The sequence below is a fragment of the Equus asinus genome, chromosome 21, assembly GCF_041296235.1.
Source record: "Equus asinus isolate D_3611 breed Donkey chromosome 21, EquAss-T2T_v2, whole genome shotgun sequence".
In the NCBI taxonomy this organism is placed as follows: Eukaryota; Metazoa; Chordata; class Mammalia; order Perissodactyla; family Equidae; genus Equus; species Equus asinus.
The window spans coordinates 53,534,572-53,548,797 of NC_091810.1; the positions used below are offsets into that span (position 1 = coordinate 53,534,572).

Sequence of the window (14,226 nt, forward strand, 5' to 3'; positions counted from 1 at the left end):
CAACTGTAAAGTCAGCTTATCTTAAAACTGCAAAAGACCAACAACTGTTATTTATGATTTAATAAACAGGAAACAAAGCTCTAAAAGGAAGTGACTTGCTCATGGTTCCACTGCTACTAAGTGCCAGTATTAGGGTGCAATCCCAGGATTTTTGAGTCTATGTTCTATGTGCTTTTTATAACACTGTTGAGTGAAAATGAGGATGTACTCATTGCATTTTAAAAATATTGTAACTTTCCGGAATATAAAAGTAGTACATTCTCATTGTAGAAAATCCAAAAAGCATAGAAAAGTATAAAGAAGAAAATAGAAATCACCTATAATCCTATCACCCAGAGATAATCAGTTAATGTTTTGGTTTGGTATTATTTCATTCCCATTCCTTTCCAATGCGTAAATGTTTTAAAAAATTTGGATCATACTTCATTGTTTTTTATCTTCCATTTTTCCAAATCATTTCCCTCATGGCATTAAATATGCTTTAAAAAGGTTTACAATGGCCGCAAGACCATCATTCATTTAAACCCTGTACTGTTGAAAATCTAGTTTTCTTCTTTCAGTTATATATGATGCTGGCATGAATATCCCTTCTGTTAATCTTTGTCTACTTCTCATTACTTTCCCTGTATGGATTCTTAGAAATAGAATTAAAGTTGATGATACTGAAAAACTGCTTTTCCAAAAAGTAGCAATTAGTCCTACTACCAACAATACATGTTATTTATGAGGTTTCTTTCTCCTCATTATGTTTTCTCTGGTGTTGAATAAGTTGTGAGCTATAACGATAGGCTTTCCCACACTCACTACATTTATAGGGTTTCTCCTTAGTGTGGGTTCTCAAATGTAAAATAACTTGAGAAGTCTGCCTGAAGGTTTTCCCACATTCGTTACATTTATAGGGTTTCTCTCCAGTGTGAACTCTCTGATGATCAATAAGGTTTCGATTAGAAGTAAACGCTTTCCCACACTCGTTGCATTTGTAAGGTTTCTCTCTACGATGAAGTCTCTGATGTTCATTAAGGGTCTTCCTTAAGATGAAAGCTTTTCCACACTCATCACATTCATAAGGCTTCTCCCCAGTGTGAATTCTCTGATGGTCCATAATCTTTGTATTAGAAACACATGTTTTCCCACACTCTTTACATTTGTAAACTTTTTTTCCTTTGTGCATCCTCTGATGTTGAGTAAGGTTTGAACTACGGCTAAAAGCTTTCCCACACTCGATACAAGTGTAGGGCTTCTCCCCAGTGTGAACTCTGTGATGTGAAATAAGACCTGAACTCCGACTAAAGGCTTTCCCACACTCCTTACATTCATAAGTTTTCTCCCCACTGTGGACTCCCTGGTGCCGAATGAGGTGTGACTTACCACTGAAAGATTTCCCACATTCACTGCATGTGTAGGGCTTCAGTCCAGTGTGGATTCTCCGATGAACAACAAGGTTGGAGCTATGACTGAAGGCTTTTCCACACTCCTTACACTTATAGGGTTTCTCCCCTGTGTGGATTCGCTCATGTACTGTAAGGTTGGCACTCTGACTAAAGGCTTTCCCACACTCAGTACATACATACTGTCTCTTTTCAGCCTGAAATCTCTCGTCTGTTGCAGGGTCAGAGAACCGACTACCATCTTTTTCAGATTCTTGGTCACTCACTTCTATGAGTGTTTTATTAAGTGTCTTATGTTTGAAGTTTCTCGTCTTTCTCCTCATTTTCTCTTTCTTGGGGCATCACAGTGGCCTGTTGAATCTTCTCTTTCCCTTCAGAGCAGCTTTCTAAATTTTGACTTCCTTGGCAAACCTCTGTGAAGTTCTCTTAAAAGTACGAGATTCTGATTTTTCAGGGATGATACTTTGGAATCAATACCTCCTCAGTTCCAGTTTCAGCATCTGACAGAAGAAACAGAAATTGTACATGTCACCTGTTCTATATATTAGAGGAAGGAGAATTATCCAAGGATGACAATCTGTGGTAGACCACAGGGTTTCACATGGAAGAGTTAAGTGTTCAAAGGCAGGGGGAACTGATCAAAAAAGATGAGAAAAATGAGGTTAGACATAGAGACCAAGGTACAGCCTTATGGAAAGCCAGGGCTAGCAGGAGCCCAACAGGTCTAACATCAGAATGAGCAAAGACTAGTACAAAATCCACCCTGGTTTCTTCCTGTCTCATGCTCTACTCCTAGAATTAGGGCCATTTAACTCCTAATCTGGTCCCTAGAAAAAACACACAGAAAGATGCTTAGTTCAGTAGCTCAATGACTACTCTTCAGATCAATTTCACTTTTACTTCTTGCTGACCTATTCCCGTAGTACCAGTAATATAGTCACTGGCACAAGATAGGTGCTCAAGAATTGTTTTACAGAATAGCAATTGGGATTCAGTCTTAGGGTATTACTAAGATTTTGGTTTTTTGCTCTAGTCCAGGCACTAGGCCCCTGTCTACATCCCTTGTTCTTACACTCTGTCTTGATAGGGGTAACATAATTCTTCCAATATTGGAGCCTAGACACATCATAGCCTACTCTGTAGATGCCAGTCTATAACTAGATCCAGTCGTAGGTGTTAGTTCAGTCTGTCTGCTTTTCACAAGCTGTTACTCGGACAGACCGAGTCTACTGGGTGGACCTGAGAGGCTGAACTGGGGAGAGGGTTCATTAAAGCACAGAAGGGGAAACTCCGATAGGACCTTGCATGGCATAAGGGTAAAGTATCTAAAGATGGCAAAAGGGTGAGAGGAGAGGACAGCACAACCAAGAAGGGCTGATACGTGAAACCAATGTCAAGAATGAGCAGGAGTTTCCCAACTGGTTTGACGTGAAACTCTGGACATAGAGATAACCCTAGCTGACCTCAAATCTAGAGGTAGTTGGGTCATAAAAGAAAACTGAAAGATGACTCCATGATACTAACACATGACTAATTTTCCTTTTACTATGTTCTTTTTCAGACTTGTCCATGTCCATAGTTATATAGTTATAAATATACAGTAGATATAATTTTGCATCCTACTTCTTCCACTTAATTTTTATAAGTATTTTCATACATTGCTATTTAATTTTCATATGATCATTTTATGACTACACCACCAATTGAATTCATTATAATTTATCTACAGTTTTGCTGGCGTTGGACATTTCTGTTGTTCCCCGAGGTTAACCTCTATCAATAATGCTATCACAATCATTTTATACATATAAAGTTTTTTTCCTATTGAAATATATCCCTAGGATAAGAGTTCCACAAGTGAGTGAGTGGGTCAGATGGAATGAAATCGTTTTGCAGTATTACCTACTGCTTTTCAAAAAAGTCTGACCAGTTTCCATTGTCTCATAGCTTCTTGATAAATTGAGTCACACTCTCTGAAGGAGGAGATATCCAGTGTTGAGTGCTCAAGAGAAGCAAGAAGAGAAAAGAACTGTGGAGGTTGGAGTTCACATCTCAGAAGTGCGGGTCCACTGATGCCATACACAGGCACAAATACAGACTCACACCCAAGATATGAAGGGTAGGCAGACAAAATGGTGGGGGAGGGTCGATTCTTGCCAGGATCCTGAGCACATTCCTATCTTGCTGCTGGTACCTCTCCTAATCAAATAGAAGGAAGCAGGTGGGGGAAACTCAGTGAGAACCCAGGGGACTGCAGAGCAAAGTGGGATAGCAAGTGAAGCCACCTCCAGAGAAAGTTGATGGTTCTTTCTGAGTTTTCTTTTCCATTTTTCTTCTTCTCTGAAACTTTCCTTTCTCTTTATATATTTCTTATACTAGTAATTATTGAGCACTCTACCCTATACACATTTCTGTTCTGGGTCTAACACAGGGAAAATTTTAAAAAGCATTGTTGCAGAAAAGAAGAAAATAACTATTGTGGGATGAATAAATGAGTGAATGAACAGGTGGACAAGGTTATATATTTACTGTTATGAAGGCCTCTCATTGTGCGGGCAAAATGTCTTCTGCTAACCTGTATTATTTCTTAATTCTTCTTACAGTATTACTTATGGAAAAGCTGGGAAATGACTTTAGACGAACAGATTCCCATCATTACTAGAATAAAGAATTTTAGAGATTCAGAATGAGACAATGCCTTGAAGCCAGTCACTGGATGTCTTATTTCTAGGCATGGCCTATCTGAAGCTCCCCAGTTAGCTAGTGCACCAACTATTCTACCCTTAAAGGCTGGTATGGGAAACATCAATCTCATGGCCTTCCGGGAAGAGGTGTCCAGGGAAAATGTTAATAACCAGGTATTTACATGGCTCTGTCACAAAGCAATAAATATCATTATTGAATGCAAAAAGAAAAAAAAAAAAAGCATTGTTATGTACTGAATGCGTCCCCCAACCCCCAAATTCATATGTTGAAGCCCTAACCCCCAATGTGACTATATTTGGAGATGTGACCTCTAAGGAGGTAATTAAGGTTAAATGAGGTCATAAGGTTGGGGCCTTAATCTGACAGGATTAGTGTATCCTTATAAGAAGACATAGGAGAGAGCTCACATGAAGAAGGTAGTCATCTACAAGCCAGGAAGAGAGTCCCCACCAGAAACCAAATCAGCTGGTCGCCTTGATTTTGGACTTCCAGTCTCCAGAACTGTGAGAAAGTCAAGGTCTGTTGTTTAAGCCACCCGGTCTATGGTATTTTGTTATGGCAGCCCAAGCAGACTAATATAAGCATGAAATATCATACCTACCTTTAAGGAGCTTACAATGGAGTAAATGGCAAAACAGGAGAGCAATTATAAACTTACAAAGTACCCAATCAGGAGACGAAGGGGGCCAGGGGAGGGAGTGATTACTGGGGCTTGGACTGCTTGGGGAAAGGTGCTTTAAAAATGCAAAACTTTGGCAGAGCCCCAGAGGGTAAGCAGGAATTGTTTCTCAAAAGGAAGTCTGCACAGGGCCAGTGTACTCAGAAATAAGCCGGAGACTACCCCATCACATAGGTTCACGAGGGCAGGGATTTTGTCCATTTCGTTCAGCATTGTGTGCTTAGCTCCTAGCACAGTTCCAGCTACATAGCAAGCACTCAAAAAATTTTTTTTGTTAAATGAACAAATGAAGGAATGAAAGAATCAAGTTGCCTGAAGTGATACCAGCCAGAACACTGAAATTATGGGGCAAAAAATACGGATATAATTTGATGATCAATGGGAAACAAGTTCTAAACAAAAGAGTGAAATCTATCCTTAAATTTCTTTCCCCACTCCATATTCTTTTTTCTACCTTGCTATTCTCCTCTCTTGTTACTTTCCTTCTCGTTCTCACTTATCAAGAATATAGTTTTTCAAGCATTACCATTCATTTCCGCTAGTCTCCATACTTCCCTCCACCCCTCAGCACTAACTGTTTTTCTCAGCTTCATGAAGTGGAAAACAGAGGAGAGAGGCATCTGGTGTATCCCATGAAGAGTAAATTGAGAGAAATAAAAAGAAAGAATCCAAGAAATGCCACCTAGGAGTACAGTGATCATATATTCTAGTTTTCCCAGAAGAGTGCTGCTTTATACCTGCTATTCCAGCATCATTATTAATAGTGGTCCCCTTAACTCACAAAAGTATCCCAATTTGGACAATAAATTTTGTATCATCCTACCCAGGAAAAGAATGCTTTAGGAAGACTAGCCCAGATAGATTAGAGGTGAAAAAAAGAATGGAGGAAGGGAAATGAGTTGGGAGACAACTTTAGGAATGCAGTATGGGTGACCATTAGAGGGTTTGCCACATTCTATGCGCCCAATAAATGTTTGTTGAATGAATGAGACAGCGAGACCGTGGTCCAGAATAATGACAGGACAGAGAACAATGAAGTCCAGGTATTTGCAGGAAAGTGTGTGCATATATCAGATTGGATATAGACAATGACTGAAGGAAAGAATTCAGGGTCATCAGGTCTGAATATCAATAATGGTACCATCACTAAGAAAGATGGAGATGTAGGAAAACACTTTAGACAAGAGGAGGAAAAATATGTCAGGAATGCAAATTTGAGAATAAGAAAGAGGGGAGAGGAAGTCATGAAAATGTACAAGCTTGCTGAGCTAGAGATTTTGTTTAGAAGGACAGGTAGGGAGAAAGAGAAATGCATAAGGATGCGCTGTAAGGAAGGATAGGGTGGGTCTGGGGGACCTGAGGAGGCAGCAAGACTTGTAAAGAGATCAGGGAGGACCGAGTCTGAGGAGAGTCTGATCAAGAGAAAACATACATATTTGCTCTTTGTCTGACTGGATGGGAAATTCCCTCAGAAATCCTGGAAGAATTCCCAGGCACTAGGAAGGTGGAGTCTTGGCTGGAGAAGTAGGAGAAGGGACAGATGAGGCCATAGGGCCAGCAGGACACTAGGGTATCCAGGCAACTGTGTACAAAAGCACAATCTCAGACAACTGGATGGATGAGATGGATGAGGCCCCACAGATCTCTGACCCACAAATCCCTGAGACTGATGGGTGAGTGCTCTCATCTCATGACCACCATTCCTTTCAGGCTGTGAGGAGCTCACAAAGGTCTGAGTCCTATTCCCAGAGAGAAAGAGGTTTTACCTGGGCTAGGTTGTATTCCTTTAATTCGCCAGCATCACCTGCCTTTTCAGGTCCCTCTGAGCAGTGGTCACATGGTCCTTCGTTATTAATTAGCTGCAATGGAGTGAGGAATAAGAGGCAATACCTGAAAATAAATTCCAGAGAGACAGATGAGTGAAATGTAAAAATTGAAAGGAAAAAAAAAGAACTAGAAGAAAATATCAGGGGACTACTTGATCTCAGGGAGAAAGGCCTAAGCCTTAAGCCTAAAACAAAGGCTGACACCATAAAAGAAAAGCTGATAGGTTTGACCATATAAAAATTTCTGTACTTCAAAAAAGCACTGTAACAAATCTGTAATATAAACTAGAGTTGACTTATACTAGAATTATTTGTATGTATGTCTGTGTCACTCCTCCTCACATGTACACATTGAACTGTAAGCCCCAGAGAGCAGGGACCATGATACTCCTATGTGGATCCCACACAGTGCCTGGCAGAAAGAGGGCTCAGTAAATGCTGTTTGATTTGAAATGTTAAACAAGTTCAGGATTGTATCTAATTCTATTCTGGGTGTAGGGATGGTAAGAAGTACATCTTCCACACATGACCACCACCATGCCTCCTCCAACTGTCCATCCCTTTTGCTCGTCATATTGTCTGAACACCATGACAGTATATTTGCATTCTTGGCAATTCTGTCTCAACAAGGCCATCCAAGGGCCTAAATTTGCTGAGATTGACTTAGTCCAACTACTTAGGAGATTCTCAGAATGTTAGAGCTAGAAGGAATCTCCTAGACCTCCCAGTCTTATATCAAAATGTAGAGACGGGGAAACTGGAACTTAGAGGAGAACTGGGACTCAGGTCCAAGTCTCCTGACTCCTGACACCCAAATTTGAGTTCTATTACATCAACCTTCCTCCCATCCCGAAACTCTACTCCTCCAGGTCCAAAGCCCCTCACCCCACCAACTTCACTGCCTCTCCGCTCCTCGACAGCCATCCAAAAATGCTCCCTTTCAGCCCTGGTCCCCATAATCTCTAGCAGGCAAGATCCCTGTCCCCAGACTAACTTCACAGTATAGGTCTCACCTACCCAGCACAGACAGCCTCACTCCAACGGATCTGCCCAGCACAGATTTTGCCTCTCTTCCTCGGGTTTGGTGAGGAAGTTCCTAATAGGGTCTTGAATCACTGTAAACAGATAAAAATAACTGACTTCTTTGAGAGCTCAACTCCAAGGGGACACTCAGGGCACTGTCCAATCCCAGGGTAACTTCGCTTCCTATAGAACTGTGAGTAGTAAGGATGATCATTCCCATTTTAATGATGAGGAAATGAACCTCCCAGAGATGGAACATCTTGCTGAAAGCCGTATGGCTAGTGAGAGACAAGTCTTCTGTGCCTGAAGGAAATCCTCATTCCATTACACCAGAGTTGTCCTTTCACCTGTTCTGTTGATATCTAAAAGTCTCCATATTCTCCTCTAACTGCAAAATGCATTCCAACTGCAATCCAGCTTTCTAGGGAAAGACTGCAGAAGGGGAATGAGAAGGGAACTTTGCTGACTCAAGCGTCTTTAGAGAGACAGGAAGAAATAAGGCTTTAAAGGGATACCAGGAGAATTTTTTTATGATTACCCATCCCTTAGGATTACTAGGCCTCAAAATCTGTTCTGTTTCCCCCTCCAGATTCCTAGACCCTGCTTCTAACCCTTCAAGCTTGTTTCATTTCTTCCCTACCAGAATATAGCTCCGTCTTGTACACAACTGTAATCCCAGGACCTAGCACACTAATAGGAAGGTGCTCAATAAGTATTTGTTGAATGAGTGAATGAATGAGTAACCTTGGGCAAGACCCTGCCCGCCTCTCTGGATCCGTTTCCTCACTTGGAACACAGGGGCGATCTGACTTGTGATCTGAGTCAAATACTCAGGGGTCGTGGAGTCCTGAGAGCCTGGGCCAGACTTCGACCTCTATCACCAGGGGCCCACTGGCTAGGGGCGGGGATGACACAGTTCTGTCACTACTCAGCACGGTCGAGGCGAGCAGCTACGCCGAGCGGCAGACGAGACCCAAGACAAAGGGGCAGCGCCGAAATAGGGGAGGGGAGGCCCGCAACGACCCTTGAGCTGCCGCGTCCCCGTCTCCGCAGCGGGCATCCGCAAACGAGACTTGGCTCTGGGCCTGTAGCCCCCGCCCACTCCCAGAACCCGGCCGAACCCCCACGCCAGGCTGCCACATACCCCTCACCGAAAGCGCCCGACCCACCTCTTGGAACAAAGCAGAGAAGGAACTACGTCACCGACCCCCTATTAACTCCCATCCTAGCGCTCCGGCCCCTCTAGGCACCCGGAGGTTTCTGCATCTCTGTGCCCCATAGGCTGGAATCCTCCCGCCCTCTAGCGAGTCTGTCGGCTCGGAGAGCGCTGCGGCCCCGCCTCCCGCCCAGTTTCTGCCCTACCATTGGCTAGGAGAAAGAAAGGGTTTGGCGAGTTCAGCCAATAGGAGGAGGGTCCTAGAAGGGGTGGAGCCTGGGGACAGGTCTTGGTTAGCGCGGGAAGAGGAACCAATCAACTGCGCAGCCAGACAGCCTTCCTGGAACTGAGGCTCCCTGAAGTCACACCCTCCAGCTCTTGCTGCCGAGCGGAAACATCATCTTTCCCTCCACAGATCCCGTGCCTTTCAGCCTCAAAGCTATTATCGGCTACGGTCATCGACGGTATACAAACATACGTATCCAGTGCCCGCGTCACTGTTCTAGGCTCTGCAGATACAGTAATGAAGAAAATGAACTCAGTGCCCCATGAAGCTTACCTTCAAGTCGGGGGAGACAGTGATAAATAAATACGTAAAACATAGCAGTGAGTAAAAGGAGACAGAGAGATGGTGGTGGGAGTGTTTTACAGATGACAGGGAAGGCAGAGACAGGAATGGAGTAACTGAGGCATGCGGGTTTCTGGGGAAGAGTGTTCCTGATACATGGAACATCACGAAGCAAAGGCCTTAAATCGGGGGGTAGGGGTGGGGACTGGGGGGCGTGCACATTTCTGGCCACAGGGCTTTGGATGTGTCCCGAATAAAACCGGAGGGTTTGGGGATTGAGGAGTGACATGGTCTTTTCTTTTTTTCTGCCACATGTTCAAAGATTTATTAGCTATCGTATATGAAAGGAGCCAAGAAACCTGTTTCATAAATTCTGTTACTTTCTTGCTTTCAGTCCTTAGTCATTCTGATATAAACCTTGCACGAAAGTTTCACTCTATAACATTTTAAAATTTGCTCTGGCTGCTCCATTGAGAACAGCCTGAGCTGGGCAAGAGTAGAAGTAGAGAGATTAAGAGGCTACTGCAATATTCTAGATGAGAAATGATGGTGGCTTGGACTATCTTAGAAGTGATGGAGGTGATGAGAAATGGCTCTGCATATATTTTGAAGGCATGGCCAGCGTGATTTGTTAATGAATTGGATGTTGGTTAAGGATGACTCCATGTGTATTGATCTGAGCAACTAGAATAAGATTGCCTTTTGGAAACAGAGTAGACTGAGAGAGGAACAGGTTTAGGGAAGAGGGATCAATAGTTTTGTTTTGGATGTGTTAAGTTAAAGACGCCAATTAGACATCTGAAGGAAATGTCAAACAGGCTATTGGAATAGGAGTCAGGTGTTTGGTGAAGAAATCACACCTAGAGATGTAAATTTAGGAGGTGTCACTGTATAGGGCAGGATGGGATAATCTAGACTGAGATGTAAATTTAGGAGGTGTCACTGTATAGGGCAGGATGGGATAATCTAGACTGAGATGTAAATTTAGGAGGTGTCACTGTATAGGGCAGGATGGGATAATCTAGAGAATTACTGTAGATAAACAAGTTGCCTGAAGATTAAGCTTTGAAGCTCATCAATCAAAAAATATGTATTGAATACTTAAAGTAAACCAGGAGCTTTCTTATCCATCAGCTCATGTAGGTGGCACAACAACTCTAGCACATTTTCTAGAGGTGACTGAAAAACAGATTCAGAGAAATAAGACCTACACAAGTTCACACTCCTAGCTGATGGTGGAAGTAGAATTCAGGAGCACAACAGTATTGCCTCTACAGCGGGAAACAAGAATAATATTCACATTCATTAGGACAGTTATAATCAACTTGGTCTTGCTTTTCACCCTTTTTTTTTTTTTGGAGGAAGATTAGCCCTGAGCCAACAACTGCTGCCAATCTACCTCTTTTTGCTGAGGAAGACTGGCCCTGAGCTAACATCTGTGCCCATCTTCCTCTACTTTATATGTGGGACGCCTGCCACAGCATGGCCTGCCAAGCGGTGCCGTGTCCACACCGGGGATCCAAACCAGTGAACCCCAGGCTGCCAAAGTGCACGTGCAAACTTAACGGCTGAGTCACTGGGCCAGCCCTTTACCTATTCTTTTATTTTGGGGAGAGGTCATTAATTCTGATTCAAACTTCTAACTCCATATCTGGTCCCAGGAGGTAATGATAACTCATTAATATTCTAGCCCCAGTTCTCAAATTTTAGAGAGCATAACTTGGACACATGCTAAAAATATAATTTCAGGCCCCCCATCCAACTCATTGCTTTTATCCACAGGCATATTTTTTTCCAACAAAAATCTACTCATTCAGTCCAGAATGATGTCACTGTTCAGAATAAGGGTATGCTGGGGGTTCATAGTTGCCTAGATATTCAGCAATTTTAATCTTTATCACAACATCTGCCAGCCAAAGAAATTCTAACTCATATTAGGTAAATGAAATCACTATCTGGTTAGTTAGGTCTTAGCTTATTGGTCAAAAAGGTGGTAACACAACGCTTCCCTTTAGGAACTCAAAATCTATTTAAGGCTATGTCTCTCAGGCTATAAGAAAGGATCAAAAGATACATCAAAAGTACAAAAGTGAATGGGACTTATTACTGCAATATATATTGCTTTACAAGTTATAAAGGGTTTTCATGAGCATTAACTAATTTAAGCCTCAGAGTAATTTTGTGACATAATATTAGCCTTATTTTCTAGATAAGGAAACTAAAACCTGGATATGTGAAATGATTTGCTTATGGTGGCACAGCTAGTAGTGAACAATCTGAGATTTGGACTGCGTCTTCTGGCTACAGATCCTACGTTCCTTTATCTACTGCCACACTGCCTCAAACTACAGACTGCATTTCTTCCAAAGGGTGTTGAGTTATAATGAGACATCCATAATCCCCTTTTACCTTTTTCAAACTTTATTTGGAAACTTTCGAACACACATATACTGTCTAGCTAGAGTCAACAATTGTTAACATTTTGCCACATTAGCTTTTACTTTCCTCACACACACACACATTTCGTTTGTTGTTATTGTTGAGACATTTGAAAATACTCTTCAACCCTAAACATTGCAGCATGCATCTCCTGAGAATAAGGACATTCTTCTACATAACCAAAATACAACTGTTCCACTTACGAAATTTCAAAATAATCCTAGGGGCTGACCCTGTGGCCAAGTGGTTGGGTTTGCGCACTCTGCTTCGGCAGCCTGGGGTTTTACTGGTTTGGATCCTGGGCACGGACCTAGCACTGCTCATCAAGCCATGCTGAGGCAGCGTCCCACATAGCAGAGCCAGAAAGACCTACAACTAGAATATACAACTATGTACTGGGGGGGGCTTTGGAGAGAAGAAGGAAAAAATAAAGCGGACAGCTTGATTCATTTAAAAAAATAATAATAATCGTATATTATCATCAGATGGACCTACTATTAAATATTATATCCATTCCATATTCCCTCACTGCATTTGGTTGTTGCATCTCTGAAGAGTCTCTTTTAATCTAGAACAGTTCAGCAACTTTTTTCATCTCACTGACTTTTTGAGGAGTCTAGGCCAATTGTCCTATACAATGTCTCATACTGTATAAATCACAAATCAGTGAATATGTCTCATTGTTTCCTCATCGTATCCCCCTATATTTCCTGTAAATTGGAAGGTAGGAATAGAGGCTTGATTAGATTCAAGTTAAATCTTTGCTTCACAGGTGGTGTTAGAACCTAATTACATTACATGCAACCCTTAATTTTTTTTTTCTTTGTATTTTGTGTGTATATGAAAAATTCTCCATAATACAAAGTAAGAACAAAACAAAATTAGGGATAGTTAAAGGGTTGGGAATCTCTTTTTGATGTGATGAAAATGTTCTAAAATTGACTGTGGTGATGGTTGCACATATATGTGACTATACCGAAACCACTGACTATACATTTTATATGGATGAATTGTATGGTATTTGAATTATATTTCAATAAAAGTGTTCAAAACGACAAAAATTGAGGAACTCACACCAGAGAACCATGTATGTGCCTGCCACAGTGCTAAAAAGTCTAAGTTTCAACTGGGAATAAAATACAGATTGAGAAGCCATTCGGAACACAACTGAGGAGGCAGTGGCCACTGTGTTCTCCCTAGGGGAAAATGTGTTCACCTAAGAATAAGGCCAACTTCCCACATTGGCAGGTCAGTCCAGACTTGCCCTTGAGTTAAATTGATATATTTTTTAAAAAGTCTGTTATTACGGGCTAAATTGTGTCCCCTGAAAATTCATATGTTGAAGTCTAAACACCAGGACCTCACAATGTGGCTGTCTTTAGAGATAAAGTCTTTAAGGGGGTAATAGTTTAAATGAGGTCATTAGGGTGGGTCCCAATCCAACAAGATTGGTGTCTTTATTTTTACTTTATTTATTTATTTTTCTGCTTTTATAATAATGAGCAACTTTTATTTCCTTCACACCAGGGTTGGGGACGCGGCAGGTGTCAATCACCCCTGTAAACTCTGGTCCAGCCCACTTGAAAATGAGCCCAGGGGCCACCCAGTCAAGCCCCCGCATTGGGTTATGTAAACCTCTGCCCTGGGCTTTTTCGGTTTCTTTTCCAGACCCAGGAATGGTGCCAAAGATCTGCGAGGAGAAAGACACACCTATGCTTTGAGTCCAGGGGTCCAAAGGTGAGAGTGGACGAGAAAAAGTAGTTTTTGAGGCAGAAAAGAAGGGGGCTGGAAGCAGGGTGGGGTGGAGGGGAAACAATTTGTACCGAAGACGACCTGGGTGGCTTGCTGGGGGAAGGGCAGCCATGCCTAGCCCCTGGGGAGCACCCCAAATCCGAAGTCCTAAACTATCAGAGACTGGTGTCTTTACAAGAGGAGGAAATTAGGGCACACACTAACACAGAGGAAAAACTATGTGAAGATAGAAGGACAAGATGCCCATATTACAAGCTGAGAAGAGAGGCTGGAGAAGAACTTAACCCTGCTCATACCTTAATCTTGAACTTTTAGCTCCAGAACTGTGAGAAAATAAGTTTCTGTTGTTTAAGCCATCTAGTCTGTGGCACTTTGTTATGGCAGCCCTAGCAGACTAACACATCTGACTTCCTTAAGGAGCAACATGTCTGCTAGTGACCAACTCATGAAGCCCCCACATAGAGGAAAAACGGTGTTCCTGAACCTGGAGATGCAGAGCAGGTGGCGTGTCAGGGGATGACTTTGCCCTTGGCATCAATTACAGGCCAGGACATTATAGCTTCATGTTTGGGGGAGGGCAGGTGGAGCACACCTTGACCTCTGTCCCAACACAAGCTATTCATAACTCTTACTCTAGCATATTTCTCTGGACAAATCAGAGGCCCCAGACCAGATATGCAACTTCTCTT

At 42.3% G+C, this 14,226-nt stretch overlaps 1 protein-coding gene across 2 annotated transcripts in view; it reads right to left on the bottom strand.

Moving 5' to 3' along the window:
* Positions 1-279: 279 nt before the first annotated feature.
* Positions 280-14,226, bottom strand: part of LOC106838413 (zinc finger protein 660) — a 30,495-nt gene continuing 16,548 nt past the window's right edge. Inside the window, exons 1-4 of one of the 2 annotated variants that reach the window (XM_070493609.1) lie at positions 8,792-8,928; positions 7,617-7,714; positions 6,540-6,663; positions 280-1,888 (exon numbers count right to left, since the gene is read on the bottom strand). In XM_070493609.1, the coding sequence (XP_070349710.1) occupies positions 722-1,711 (990 nt within the window). In that variant the 5' untranslated portion in view covers positions 1,712-1,888; positions 6,540-6,663; positions 7,617-7,714; positions 8,792-8,928 and the 3' untranslated portion in view covers positions 280-721. Of the gene's footprint in view, positions 1,889-6,539; positions 6,664-7,616; positions 7,715-8,791; positions 8,929-14,226 lie in introns of those variants that run through there. The other variant, XM_070493611.1, reaches the window with a different exon arrangement.